The sequence below is a fragment of the Microcaecilia unicolor genome, chromosome 10, assembly GCF_901765095.1.
Source record: "Microcaecilia unicolor chromosome 10, aMicUni1.1, whole genome shotgun sequence".
Taxonomy (NCBI): Eukaryota; Metazoa; Chordata; class Amphibia; order Gymnophiona; family Siphonopidae; genus Microcaecilia; species Microcaecilia unicolor.
In genome coordinates, this window is record NC_044040.1 from 130,332,581 (window position 1) to 130,345,483 (window position 12,903).

General features: G+C 44.6%; 1 protein-coding gene across 1 annotated transcript in view; it reads left to right on the forward strand.

Moving 5' to 3' along the window:
* The first annotated feature begins 3,903 nt into the window (after positions 1-3,903).
* The window catches only part of LOC115478333 (galactose-3-O-sulfotransferase 2-like), a 195,174-nt gene continuing 186,174 nt past the window's right edge, over positions 3,904-12,903 (forward strand). The window contains exon 1 of the mRNA XM_030215637.1: positions 3,904-4,022. Coding sequence (XP_030071497.1) covers positions 3,904-4,022 — 119 coding nt within the window. The remainder of the gene's footprint in view (positions 4,023-12,903) is intronic.

Below are 12,903 nucleotides of genomic sequence, written 5' to 3' on the forward strand. Positions count from 1 at the left end.
AATGGAGGGGACAGATGGGCATGGATGGATATGGATTGCAGGGCAGGGCTCAGGGAGAGATGAGAAATTGCTGGACATAGAGGGGAGGGAAGAGAGATGAAGGAGATGAAATGATGGAAAAGGAAGAGAGGAGAAAAACTGCACATGGATGAAGAAAAATAGGCAGAAGCTGAGGACCAGAAATGAAGAAGAAGGAGGAAAGGAAAGAAATAAATGGAAAGGAAGCCCTGGAAATGGAGTTAAGAGGACAGATAGCAGCAGAATCAGATACTTGGCCAGCATGATCAGAAAAAGAAAGTCACCAGACAACAAAGGTAGAAAAAAAAAATCATTTTATTTTCATTTTAGTGTTTGGAATATGTCCACTTTGAGAATTTACATCTGCTATCTTATTTTGCAATGTATAGCAATTTGTTTCTAAGAATATTGCTGACAATTCCTGTCAGTGTGGCAAGTGGTGAGCGATCATTTTCACGGGGGGGGAAGGGGGGGCGGGGCGCTGCCAACTGATAGTCTGCAGTGGGGGGGCACCAACTGATAGTCTGCAGGGGGCGCCAGAGACCCCTAGGCACGGCCCTGCTCCCCTCCCCAGAAATTATTCAGTTCAAGTCCACTACAATTAGTAGTTCTAATTCTCATAACAAAGGAGAATAAAGGAAAAATATTAAGAAAAGATCCAGTACTTTCAAATTCCCCTATTACTCTGTAACCCATGAAACCAGAGAGGCAAGTAGCCACATCAGTTACTAAAATAGTTTGAACGGATTGTACCTACTTTATATCAGATTTTGATACTTCATGATTTCCATTCTCAGATTTTAGCTTAGTAATCTTTTCTTCCTGTGATTGCAGTCTAGCTTCCAAATGATTAATTCGAGGTGTCATATCATTAATTACTGGAAGCAGTGTTTTAGCTAAATCTGCTATTGCCATCCAAATTTTTATCAGGAGAAATATCTGCAGATCTATGTGAAAATAACCCAGATATGTTAGAAACAGCCTCTTCCAAGCCAGAAGATCTTACTTGCTCAGCTTCTCCAGCAACTAATGTTGTTGGACCAAATTCCTCTCAGGGAGGCAGACATTTCCAACCCTTGCACTGTCCGCAAGCGTCGTTAGATGAGAGAGACACTTCTCCTGATCTCCTGCCTGCATGGAATCCGATTTTGATTTGGCATAAGTGCACAACTGTTGGCGTCAGCAACGATGGCTTACCTCACGTCCTCACCACCTCCGACCAGGCTCCAGCTTTTCCCCGCTCAGTGACTCCCGTCCGAAACAGGAAATATATCAGAAGGCAGGACATTGAGCGGGAAGCTGGAGCCTGGAGGTGAGCCGTTGCGCTGCAACTGTCTGTTGTTGCCATCGGGGGCGGGGCCGTCGCTGCCTGGGCTGGCTCGCTGGCATCGCTCAGTTAGTCGCCGGGGTCCGGGGACTCGGGAGCTGACGTGCGGGCTCAGCGGGCCCAAGCCGGGGGTGGGCGCCGTGGCAGGAGTGGAGCGGCTGAGCCGCGGGAATGGGGATCATCTCATGCGACTAAGGCGAGCAGCGGCGGAGGTCAGAGCGGAGGCACGAGCGAGGCAGAGTTGAGGCGCACCACTCGGGGCCCCCTTAGGTGTGGGGCCCTATGCGGCCGCCTTGGTCGCCTCTGCCTAAGACCGGCCCTGGAGCCAGTTGATATTGTGTATCTGGATTTTCAGAAGGCATTTGACAAAGTACCTCAGAAAGACTCCAGAGGAAATTGGAAAGTCATGGGATAGGATGTAGTGTCCTATTGTGGATTAAAAACTGGTTAAAAGATAGAAAACAGAGAATAGGGTTAAATGGTCAGTGTTCTCAATGGAGAAGGGTAGTTAGTGGGGTTCCCCAGGGGGTCTGTGCTGGGACCGCTGCTTTTTAACATATTTATAAATGTCCTAGAGATGAAAGTAACTAGTGAGGTAATTAAATTTGCTAACGACACAAAGTTTTATTCAAAATCGTTAAATCACGGGAGGATTGTGAAAAATTACAAGAGGACCTTATGAGACTGGGAGACTGGGCGACTAAATGGCAGATGATGTTTAATGTGAGCAATTGCAAAGTGATGCATGTGGGAAAGAGGAAGCTGAATTGTAGCTATGCCATACAAGGTTCCACGTAGGAGTCGCAGACGAAGAAAGAGATCTAGGTGTTGTTGTTGATGATACGTTGAAACCTTCTGCTCAGTGTGCTGCTGCGGCTAAGAAAGCAAATAGGTATTATTAGGAAAGGAATGGAAAACAAAATTAAGGACATTATAATGCCTTTGTATTGCTCCATGGTGCGACTGCACCTCGAATATTGTGTTCAATTCTGGTCGCCGCATCTCAAAAAAAGATATAGTGGAATTAGAAAAGGTGTAGAGAAGGGCGACAAAAATGATAAAGGGGATGGGACGACTTCCCTATGAGGAAAGGCTAAAGCGGCTAGGGCTCTTCAGCTTGGAGAAAAGGCGGCCGAGGGGAGATATGATAGAGGTCTATAAAATAATGAGTGGAGTTGAATGGGTAGATGTGAAGTGTCTATTTACGCTTTCCAAAAATACTAAGACTAGGGGGCATACGATGAAGCTACAATGTAGTAAATTTAAAAAGAATTGGAGAAAATGTTTCTTCACTCAACGTGTAATTAAACTCTGGAATTTGTTGTCAGAGAATGTGGTAAAGGCGGTTAGCTTAGCGGTGTTTAAAAATGGTTTGGACAGCTTCCTAAAGGAAAAGTCCATAGACCATTATTAAATAGACTTAGGGAAATCCACTATTTCTGGGATAAGCAGTATAAAATGTTTTGTACTTTTTTTTTTGGATCTTGCCAGGTACTTGTGACCTGGATTGGCCACTGTTGGAAACAGGATGCTGGGCTTGAAGGACCTTTGGTCTGTCCCAGTATGACAATATTTATGTACTTATGTAAATCTTTCTCCATGACACCTTTTCTTTTATATCGGTCGGTCTAAGATAAATATTTTTTTAGATGAGCAGAGTCTGTTTTCTGAAGAATCGATTTAAAGATTGATCTTCCCGTGGTGGAGTTGAGTGAAAACTTGGAAGTTCAAGTAAGGTTGCCAAATAGATCTGGATTCAGCAGACAGGGTTGATCCAATCCTGGATTTACCCCATTGCATGTAGGGACTTGTAGTCTTGTATTTTTTATTTTATTCTATTTTTTTTAATGGAATGCAATAGGGAAATCAGAATTACACGTTCCTGCATGCAATGAGGAAAATCCAAGACTAGATCAATCCTGGATCAAAAGTATATTTAAAAATGAAAACAGATATCATGGCAGCATATACACCACCACAAGGCCAATCAAATTAGCCAGTTTTGCCCTCTTCTTGAAATACTACAGAGTGGCCTGATCTCCAGCTTTACTTTCAATTCCTTACTAATTCTCTGTACCTTCCCCAAAGTTTCTTCAATTTTGATACCTCTTTGGCTTCCTTCCACTAGTAAGCCTATTTTCTGCATCTGCCACCTGTTGTATGAATGAACACACATTTTCTTATTTTACTGCTTAGTCTGTCCACATTCAAACACTTGATCTAACAGCTTTACTATAAATCATGCTCTTTTCTAGCTAATAAACTATTTTTCAAAAGAGATGATTCAGCTTTTAACTTTGTTAAATGGAAAAATGTTATTGAAGTATGTGTTTTAAAAAAATCAGCTATTGAAAACAGTATCAATTGATTCCTGTAGATAGTCTTTATACCCATTCATTTCCAATTGGTAGATGGAATATGTGTATCAGTTATTTAAACCAACACCACTGTGTGGTCCTTAATTTGTTTGTGCTGCTCTTTCTTATGAGTTTTCAGCTGCAAAAATCCATTTCCTTGGATGTGATCATTTTGATTGCAGAAAGAGAGATCATGACAGAATGTTTCTCTCCCCCTCTCACATTCCCAGGATCATCCTGTTTCTGGTCTGCATGATGGTAGGATTCACACTGTGGGAGCAGATTTTCCTCCTGAATAAATCCTTCAATGCAATTAACAGGTAATGCCCTTGTCACTAACCACCTAGTTGGGAAGGTGATGGGGCACTGTCACATGTTTTTTGGTCAAAAATAATACTTGAAATATATGTTGTAATCATTTACCATTGAAGCCTTTGATTTTAAGAGAGTCATATATGTGTGTATGTGTATATCTATCTATCTATCTATCTATCTATCTATCTATCTATCTATCTATCTATCATTTAAGTGTGTGTATGTACGTACACACACACACACACACACACACACACACACACATATATATATATATATATATATATATATATATATATATATATATATATATGTATATGTGTATATATATATACACACACACACATACACACACACACATAGTGGTGTGCTGGAGCCGGCTCGCAAGAGCCGGTTGTTAAATTTTTAAAGTTCTTGTGAGCCGGTTGTTGTGGCAGCCGAGTCGGCTCCCAGGGTAAGCATGGCAGGAGGGCGCCACAAGCCATGCTTACCTCATCCCCCGCCGCTCTGGGGGGTTTAAATTGTTGATACCTCCATAGCAGCAGCCGCAGTTAAAGCCCATCTCTAGCCTTCCCTTCATTCCCATCAGTATCCTGCCTTCTTCTCACATTTCCTCTTTCCGCGAGGGCGGGACACTGACAGGAAATAAAGGGAAGGCTAGAGACGGGCTTTCACTGTGGCTGCTGCGACGGAGGCAGGGGAACAAGGAGAATTGTTTGGTAGGTATGGATGGCTGGAAGGGGGGCAGGGGACAGAGGAGAATCACTGGGTGGGTGTGGATGGCTGGAGAGGGAGCAGGGGAGTAAAGAGAATCGCTGGGTGGGTGTGGATGGCTGGAGGGGGGGCAGGGGAGTGAAGAGAATCGCTGGGTTGGTGTGGATGGCTGGAGGGGGGCAGGGGAGAGGAGAGAATTGCTGGGTGGGTATGGATGGCTGGAAGGGGGGAGAGGAGAGAATCGCTGGGTGGATATGGATGGCTGGAGGAGGGGCAGGGGAGAGAGGAGAATCGCTGGGTGGGTATGGATGGCTGGAGGGGGGCAGGGGAGAGGAGAGAATCGCTGGGTGGTATGGATGGCTGGAGGGGGGGCAGGGGAGAGGAGAGTTGCTGGACATGGATGGAGGAGAGGGAAGGGAGAGAGAAGAAATGCTGGACATGGATGGAGGGGAGGGAAGAGTGAGGAAGGAGATGAGGGATAAGGAAGAGAGAAAAACTGCACATGGATGAAGAAAATAGGCAGAAGCTGGATCCACTGGACAGTGAAGTCTGCGGAGGACCCAGCTTTTATTTACGGATGTAGGACAAGAAATGAAGAAGAAAGGCGGAAAGTAAAGAAATAAATGGAAAGGAAGCCCTGGAAACGGAGTTAAGAGGACAGATAGCAGCAGAATCGGATAGTGGGCCAGCATGATTAGAAAAACAAAGTCACAAAAGAGAGGGTAATACAGCATACAAGCATACAATATAGACAAGAAAAAGCAACACTGGGCCTTCAAGAAAGAGACAATGGCAGTCCTTTATTGTGAAAAAGACCCGACACGGGCCTTATTTTGGCGCACAAGCGCCTGCCTCGGGTCAAAGTGTGCTTCACAATATATGAGCAGGAATGTTCAGACAGTCTGAGTAAATTGCCAGCCACCACTGAGCGGGACAGTTTTCACACAGACAGCGTCTGTTAGGATTGAACAAACGCTCAGTGGTGGCTGGCAATTTACTCAGACTGTCTGAACATTCCTGCTCATATATTGTGAAGACACACTTTGACCCCTGAGGCAGGCGCTTGTGCGCCGAAACACGGCCCGTGTCGGGTCTTTTTCACAATAAAGGACTGCCATTGTCTCTTTCTTGAAGGCCCAGTGTTGCTTTTTCTTGTCTATATAGAAAAACAAAGTCACCAGACAACAAAGGTAGAAAAAATCATTTTATTTTCATTATAGTGTTTGGAATATGTCCACTTTGAGAATCAGGTGCTCAACATTAAAAGTTTATATTTATTTACTTATTTATGGCATTTTATCCCACATTAAACATGAATTAGATTGAAACCTGGGATCATTAAATTTTTTTTCCTGGAGTAATGCATTGCCCCCCCCCCAGGCTTTCTCCCTGGCTATAGCCAGCTCTGCAATTTGAGGGGCGCAGAGAGGGACGAGGGATACAGAGGTGGACGGGTGGGGGGGCGCAGAGGTGGACCAGGGAGAGAGCCTATTGTTAAACATTTACCAGCACACCACTGTGTGTGTATGTGTATATATATATATAAATATAATATAACATCCTTGAACATTGTACCCCGATATTCAGTGCTATTTAACCAGTCAGCAGTGGCCGCTGACCTCTTAAATAGCATTTAACTGGCTAATTGCGAATATTCAGCTGGAGATAACTGGTTATCTCCACTGAATATTCATGTTTAGCGCATAGGAGGAGATTCTATATATGGTGCCTAAAAAAATTGTTGCTAAAATCAGTGCTAAGTGTATTCTACAATCAGTGCCTAGATTTAGGTGCTGATTATAGAATATACTTAGTTCATATTTCAGCGTCTAAAACTACGCACATCCATTTACACCAATGAAAACTTGGTGTAGATTTAGGCGCACTGGGCATAAATAAATAGGTGTGTAAATTTCAGAACGCACACAAAACACCCATTTCCCTACCCATAACCATGACCCTTTTTGCCTGTGCACGTTAAAAGTTTGGTGCACATCGTAATAGAATACACTTAGTGACTTGTGCGCCTAAATTCTAATCGGTGCCAGTTAGTGCTCATTATTGTTTAAGTGCTGTTATCAGCACTCATTAGCTTGTTAATCTTGTTAAGTTACGCACATTGTTATATCCACACTGATTTTTTGGCGCATATCTCTAGGCGCACTATATAGAATCCTGGAGATAGTGCTAACTGACTATATTGCTCAATATAGCTGGTTAGCGCTGATATTCAGACCTAGGTTTAGTGGTCAAATAGGACTGCATAAATAGCAGTCTTATCTTTAACAGCTAGGGACTTAACTGGTTAGTGCTGAATATTGGCTTAACTGGTAAGTTCTGGTGGCCAAAAATGAACACAGGTATTCAATGCCAATTGCAGATACAGTGTGACATTGAATTTCCAGGTTCAGCACTGGCAGCGGGCTACAACCACGCTGCCTCCGGGGGGCTGAATATCAGCCCTTGTGTGGCCTTTAATTTGACTTCCAGATTGGATGTTATAAATGGTTTTAGGGCTCTTATAAGTCAGGCATTGTAGTGGGTTATGAGTGAAAATATTCAGAGGCAAGGGTGACAATCTTTAACAGCATACTTTCTCTGTTAGGTTCAATAATAAATACAGACCGCTCCAAAGTTGTAGTTCCAAACCTGTTTTCACAAAATTCACAGAACAATTATCTACAGATTATTTCCTGAGGCACAAATAAGTTCTTAGCCATCATGAGAATCTGGGTTTAATGTTCAGAGATGTCTCTAAGAGTTCCCTGAGTTTACATACAGTAATTCCACATTTAGGGGGTCTTTTACAAAGGTGTGTGAGCGTTTTTAGCGTGCGTTAACCATGTAGACACCCATAATATTCCTATGGGCATCTACACGGTTAGCACATGCTAATTTTTAGCATGTACTAAAAATGCTGGCACACCTTTGTAAAAGGGGCCCTTAGTTTCTTTTCATGGAAATTACAACATGGATTTTAAGGTATAGCACATATTCCTGACTCTTCAAGAGCTATTGATCTCTCACCTTCTTTCGTCCCAGGATTCTTCACAATCATGAAGAATTATAATCGGAGCTCATTTCCTCTAATGAGAGTAATTCTGTAATGAATTGCATAGATTTAGGTGGCATATATATGTGTAAATCCTAGTATTCTAGTCACTTATGTGCATATGTGCACATATCCTATAATAATTTGCACCTCCAACTTTCCATGACTGGCTGCCTGGGTTCGTAACATCTCCTGACGTCAGCCAGCCTCCAGCGTTTTATTCCCCCTCACTGTCCCGCTCACGCGTCAAGGTGTAATGACGTCAGAGGGTGGAACAGTGAGAGGGAAGGGAACGCTGGAGGCGAGCTGATGTCAGGAGGGATGTTACGAATGGAATGGAAGCCAGCGCCAGCCAGCCATGAGAACGTTCAAGTACAAATCTAGGGAGGAGAGAATCACAGGACATCAAGGGGAGGAAGGGGAGGGGAGGGCAGAGGAGAATTGATGGACATGGATGGGATGGGAGGACAGTAGAGGAGAGAATTGCGGGGACACAGATGGGAGGGCAGGGAAGAGGAGAATCGCTGGACATGGAGGGGAGGGCAGGGGAGAGAGAAAACAAAGCTTACATGACAGCCTTCCTAGGGCCTGTTTCATTGTTGAGGAAATGGGCATGGTTCCACTAGTGTGCACATAAATGGCATTAATCCAAACTAAATGCTACTTTGTAGGTATGCATATTATCTTCGATATCACTTACCTTGCAGGTGGGTTTTCACAGTGGCAGAGTCTCGGTGGAGTGCACACATACAAGTGTTACTCATAGAATATTATATCTTAGCATGAGCATTTACTCCACCTCTATGGCTGGCATATGTGTATATATACCCAGTTAAGGATATTGGTGCCTACTTTCCTTTATAGAATAGGCTCCAAATAGGCAGGGCCGGTGTTAGGGGTGGCAAACAGAGCAGTTGCTCCAAGCCTGCTTGAAGCTGAAAGAGGCATAGCTTGCAGGTGGGCTCTGGGGGACCCCTTCCTAGGTTCTGCCCAAGGCCCCTGCAAATAGGCACCAATTTATAGAATTGCCCTCAGTGTATACAATAAGAGAGTCCTTTTTATTACTCACAATTCCGTGTTTCCTCTAGATTGGATATCTCTTGCAGATGAGGGATTCAAACTCCTCCCAAAACGTTTTCTGGGAACTTGTCATTTGGATCTTGGCTATGTTTCTCGTAGTCTCTCTTGGCTCCTGTCTGCATAATTATGCACAGCTATACACAACACACTCTCATTCAGGCTACAGTCCTATTAAAACACTTCTCTCTAACCTATTGTTTATTGTTTACTGAAAACATAATATACCTCTAAACGAGGGAATGCTCAAGCAGTTTACATACTAATTAGGAAAAGAAGACAGGAATACCAATAATCTAAAAAAAAGATAGAGAAAGAAGTTCATAAGGGTGTGTGTCGGGGGCAGGATTTGGGTGTTTTCAAAACTTAGATGTTTTTCTGCCATAATGGAACAAAGTAAAAATGTCCAGGGCTAAAAGGTAGATGTTTTGGTCTAGACCTGTATCAATCAAGACTAAGTCACACAAAATGGTGCCCCAAATGACCACTGGAGGGATTAAGGCATGACTCCCCCCTTACTCCCCCAATGGTCACTGACCCTTTCCCACCCTCTAAAGATGTGAAAGAAACAGTACATACCAGCCTCTGTGACAGATTCAGATGTTATGGCCTGTGGCCAGTCCTATTAGAGCAGCAAGCAGGTCCCTGGAGTAGGTTAGTGGTCAGTGCAGTGCACTGTGGAGAAGGGTACCCAGGCCCATATCACACTCTAAATGTTACACTTGTGTTGGAAAGTGTGAGCCCCCCCAGAACCTACTAAAAATCTACTGTACTTACATATAGGTGACACCCTCAGACATAAGGGCTATTATAGTGGTGTATAGTTGGGTACAGTAGGTTTTTGGTGAGTTTTGGAGGGCTCCCCATACAATATAAGGGGGTAATGGTGAGATGTGTACCTGGGACCTTTTATAGGAATTCCACTGCAGTGCCTCCTATGGTGCCCCACTGCTCTGCTGGGATGTCTGTGTCAGTGGTGTGGCTGGGGGGATGCAGGGGAAGTGGTTGCTCCCCCAAACAGAGTTTTTAAAAAATGGCACTTATGCCGTTCTCAACCAGAGGGGCTGGCACACAGCAGCAAGGATTTTATTTTTTAATTTGCGGTAACTTTCTCCCCCCTTCCCACCCCACCCCACCCCACCCCACCATTCTATGGCACGCCTCCATCCCCAAATCCAACACCACTTTCTGTTCTCCCTCTTCAACCCCCCACCCCCCCCAGACCATCAAGCCTACTGCATTTAAAGCCTACTTCGTTTAGCATCCCCTGCAGCAATAACACGTTGCCTGATTGAGCCAACGTCGTCGGATCCTTCCCTCTGCTTCCATGTCCCACCCCTTCATAAACAGGAAGTACTTGTGTCTGAGATGAGGCAGAGGGAAGGATCTCATGCTGGCTCGGGCAGCATGCTATCGCTGCAGGGACCGCTAAACAAAGCAGGTTTGATGGTCCGGGCGTAGCTACGGGTGGGCTTGGGTGGACCCAGGCCCACCCAATCTCAGCTCAGGCTCACCCAGTTTGTCCTGCTCCTCCAATCGGTGCCGGTCCTCTAGGCGCCAATTAGGCTGCAGCGGGAGAGAGAGTGAACAGTCTTCTGCCCCATCTGAGCAGCTGCAGCAGCAGTGTCTAAAGCCAGCAGAAAAAAACAGCAGCTCACCAGATTTTAGTCCTCCGGAACTCTGGCATAGTTTGGAGGGGCGAGAGGGGCATTGCCTCCCCCCCAAATGCTTGGCTGGAGCAAAGCTGTAGGCAGCTCTTCCTGCCCTCAGCTCCCGGACAGGCTTCCCCCTCGTTCCTTCCTGCCCCCACCCCTCGCATGTGTCAGTAGTAGTTATAGTAGTGGGAGGACATGTGCCTGCCGAGCTCCTGGACTCCCCTTCATATTTATCAGCATTTTGTCTTGAGCACGGATTTCTCTCAACAAAGCTTGCTGAACCTATGGACAAATTTGTGGAGCGACTGACCAATCCTAAACCTGCTAAATCGACCCGAGCAGATCGAGCTCAACCGGAGCGGTAATTAAGTTTACAACAGGCAGTTTCTCTGCTGTAAACACAGCCTGAGAAGTGAATTTGCAGGCTGTGGTTTCCACTGTAGCTGCACTAATTGAATCAGAATTCATTCTCCAATTGTAAAACCTTAGGAATTTGTTAACATCATCCTGTTAATGGCTCATTACCTTTGGGCCCTATTTGGGGCTTTCTCCTGTTCTATGCTAGTAGCAAAAATTCATTTATCAATGAATCCTTTTTTTGTTGTTGTTTAATTGACTGTGTATTATCAACCTTACAAAAATGTGAAATATGGGTAGAAGAGCTGGAGTACCTGAAACTTTTAATTCTTAATCTTTTATTGAAGTTTCCAACCTGAATTCTCAAAATACAGGTGTGTGTGTATGTGAAACAGGACTAATTAGCAAGTAAATCAGGAGGCCGGGACACAGACTTCCAAAGCAAGGCAACTTTTATTAGCTAGCTGTCATAGTACTAAGTTCAGACTCAGGATACTGCGCGCCGAGCGTCAACTGACACTCGTTCTTATACAAATTAGTGGTCATGCGCATAAAACACACCATACATCACACATACACATGCGCAGTACATGCACATGCGCAATACATTAGTAGTTCTGTAGTTCTCACAGAGAAAAGATACGTCAGTTTCATAGCTTTCATAGAAATTGTTACTTTGCAAGAAATGTAACTTATTGCAGTGTTCCAGCACATTCACACAATACAGCCTCTATACATGGATCACGAGACTGCACGGGCAGAGCCAGCTGCCTCCCTTACAAACCTAAATTGCTGACTACTACAACTTGTTATCTAGCTGCTGGTTAACAAATAGATATTACTAGTAAAAGTCCAAACTGCACAGTTTTAGGTTTTAGTCTAGGCTCATTATAGAAAAGCTGAGGTTTTGGTACAAAGCAAAGGTACAAGTGTGAATGCAAAGTCCAAATAGAAAATCCTGCTAGTGCAAAAGTCCACAAAAGTCCAAACAGAGTAAACAGTGCAAGTCAAGTTTTGCAAGTTCAGTGGCAGTGCAAGTTTTGCCCCCTACAATCCCCCCTTTGATACTTTGATCAATTGTCCAAGTGAAAAGTATCACAACAACGGAGGTGGTGTAAATGTAGAGAAGTTCAAGAAGTGATGGCCCTAAGATTCCTTTCGTGGCCGTTGAGTTCTTCACCGGGGTTGAGACGAAAGGTCCCTATTGGACGCTCCCCCCTTTGTAGCCGGTCTTTACCAGGAAAGGTGTAGATGGCCCAGAGGGCAAGTCGTGCACAGTATCTGGAAAAATACAAAGGAGGTTAGGTTAGTGTGGGAGGATAGAGGTGTGGTGGAATGTTGCTGAAGTTAGGAGTTATCATCAGAGGAATCAGGATCCTCCTCTACCAAAGGCAGGGAGGAATACATCTGGAGAGACATAATTTGCAGAGCTGCGCGCTGATCAGCAATGCGTTCCATGGCCCTGCGAGCAAAAGACAAAATACATGGAAGTAAACAGGGTAAGAACACAAGGCCCCCAAACAGGCAGATCCCGAAAAATATCAATTTCTTCCACCACGTGCCCCCAAAGAGAGAATCCCACCAACTATCACCTAGCATAGATGGCCATTTCTGGACGGGAACATGTGCAAGCTTTCTAATGTCAGTAGCTATATTTAGTACCGCAGCTCCAGTATCATCAATTTGCAGGCAACAATTGGAAGTATTCCACTTCCCACAGACCCCGCCTTCTTCCGCAAGAAGGTAAGCCAGTGCCAACCGATTCTGGTAGATGGCAGTTCGCATTTGGGTTTGTTGCTTGGCTATAAGCTCTAGAGCTTCAGCCGTATGATTGGTGATGACTTCTACTACAACTTGCAACCGGATAATACGATTTAACATATAAATAGGAGTGCGATACCCCCAAGACCCATCTTGGGCCCATGTTGCGGGTCCATATGTCTCTATGATCCGCTCTGGAGGCCACTCATCCGATCCCCACTTCTGTTCCCCTCCGATGGGGAAGGACCTGCGGGAATGATGAGTTAAATC